General features: G+C 40.8%; 1 protein-coding gene across 1 annotated transcript in view; it reads right to left on the reverse strand.

Moving 5' to 3' along the window:
• Nucleotides 1–1,509, reverse strand: part of CRACR2A (calcium release activated channel regulator 2A) — a 134,630-nt gene that overhangs the window by 111,365 nt on the left and 21,756 nt on the right. The window contains exon 4 of the mRNA XM_007937072.1: nt 201–347. Within this exon, the coding sequence (XP_007935263.1) occupies nt 201–347 (147 nt within the window). The remainder of the gene's footprint in view (nt 1–200; nt 348–1,509) is intronic.

Raw genomic sequence — 1,509 nt, forward strand, 5'->3', positions numbered from 1 at the left:
TATAATATTTAGAATAGTGCTTAATATATGGTGAGTGGTTAATAAGTGTGAATAAAGGCTTAAAAAATTTTATCACAGACATAGGGCCTGGCCTGTATAGATATCATGGAATGTTTTGGTGGAAGACCTAAGAGAAACCATGCTTTATATTACTACTTCTCATACTTAAGTACACAGAACAGCTGAAACTGGGTACCCACTTTTTCAGGGCACATTCCAGTTCATTCTTCTCCTCATGAGCTTCTTGGAGCTGGAAGAAGATCCTGGTCAAGAAATCCTCAAAACTGGGCAGTAAGTGAGGTTCATCCTTCTTCAGCTGCAGCCAGAGTTGCTTGACGTCACTTTCACTGCAAAAGAAGAAGGGATGTGAGTGTGGAAGTGCTTTAAGGGAAATACTGAGGGAAAGGCTATAAGGCAAACAGAGTTTCTTGAATGTGAAATTGACAGACAGGATCATCAACATCATCACCACTATCATCACCATTACCATCATTGCTCTTGAGTTGCCCCTGACTCATGCTGACCCCATGTACAGTGGAACAAAGTGCTGCCTTGGCCCTGTGCCATCCCCATGACCAGTTGTGGATCATACCTTTGTGAGCCATAGAGTTTTCAATGACTGATTTTTGGAAGTAGATCATTAGGTCTTTCTTCTAGTTTGTCTTAATCTGAAAGCTCTACTGAAACCAATTTAATATTGTGATGGTTAATGTTGTGTGTCAGCTTGGCTGGGCCATGATTTTCAGTGGTTTGGAAGTTATGATATAGTTTGGGAGTTATGCAATGATGTTGCCATCCACCATGATGAGATTTGATATAATGCAATCACTTCCATGATGAGACCTGCTATGAACAGTTGAAAGATATTTCTTCAAGGGTGTGGCTTGCATCCAATATATATGGGCATTTTGGTAAAACTCTCTGGCTTTTTGCTCACTCTGGATCCTACATTCAGCATGTCATCATCTTACCTTCAGTTCTTGGAACTTGAGCCAGTGGCCTGCCATATTGCCTACTAGTCTTGGGATTCATTAGCGTCCACTGCATGTGAGCCAGCAGCCTGCCATCTGACCTGCCAATCGTGGGTTCATCAGCCTCTACACCTATATGAGTCAGGATAAGCCTCCAGCTTGTTTTCTGACTCAAACACTTGGGATTTGCCAGTCTCTATACTCACATGAGCAATTTCACTGAGATAGTGCACTTTCTCTCACTCTGTGTATTGTGTGTGTGTATATATATATATATTATATAATATAAAATGGGAGCTCTGGTAGCATAGTGCCTAAGGCATTTGACTGCTAACCATAAGGCTGGTGGTTCAAACCCACCAGCCACTCCTCGGAAGGAAGATAGGGCAATCTACTTCCGAAGTAATACTGCCTTGGAAACCTAAGGAGGGGGTTGCTATGAATCGGTCCGACTTGATGGCAAATAACAACAACAACAACAACATCATGTAAAATATATAATGTATAATATATATAATATATTTTATATTTTATTATG

This window comes from Orycteropus afer, unplaced genomic scaffold, assembly GCF_000298275.1.
Source record: "Orycteropus afer afer isolate SDZICR_OR568_19922 unplaced genomic scaffold, OryAfe1.0 scaffold00040, whole genome shotgun sequence".
In the NCBI taxonomy this organism is placed as follows: Eukaryota; Metazoa; Chordata; class Mammalia; order Tubulidentata; family Orycteropodidae; genus Orycteropus; species Orycteropus afer.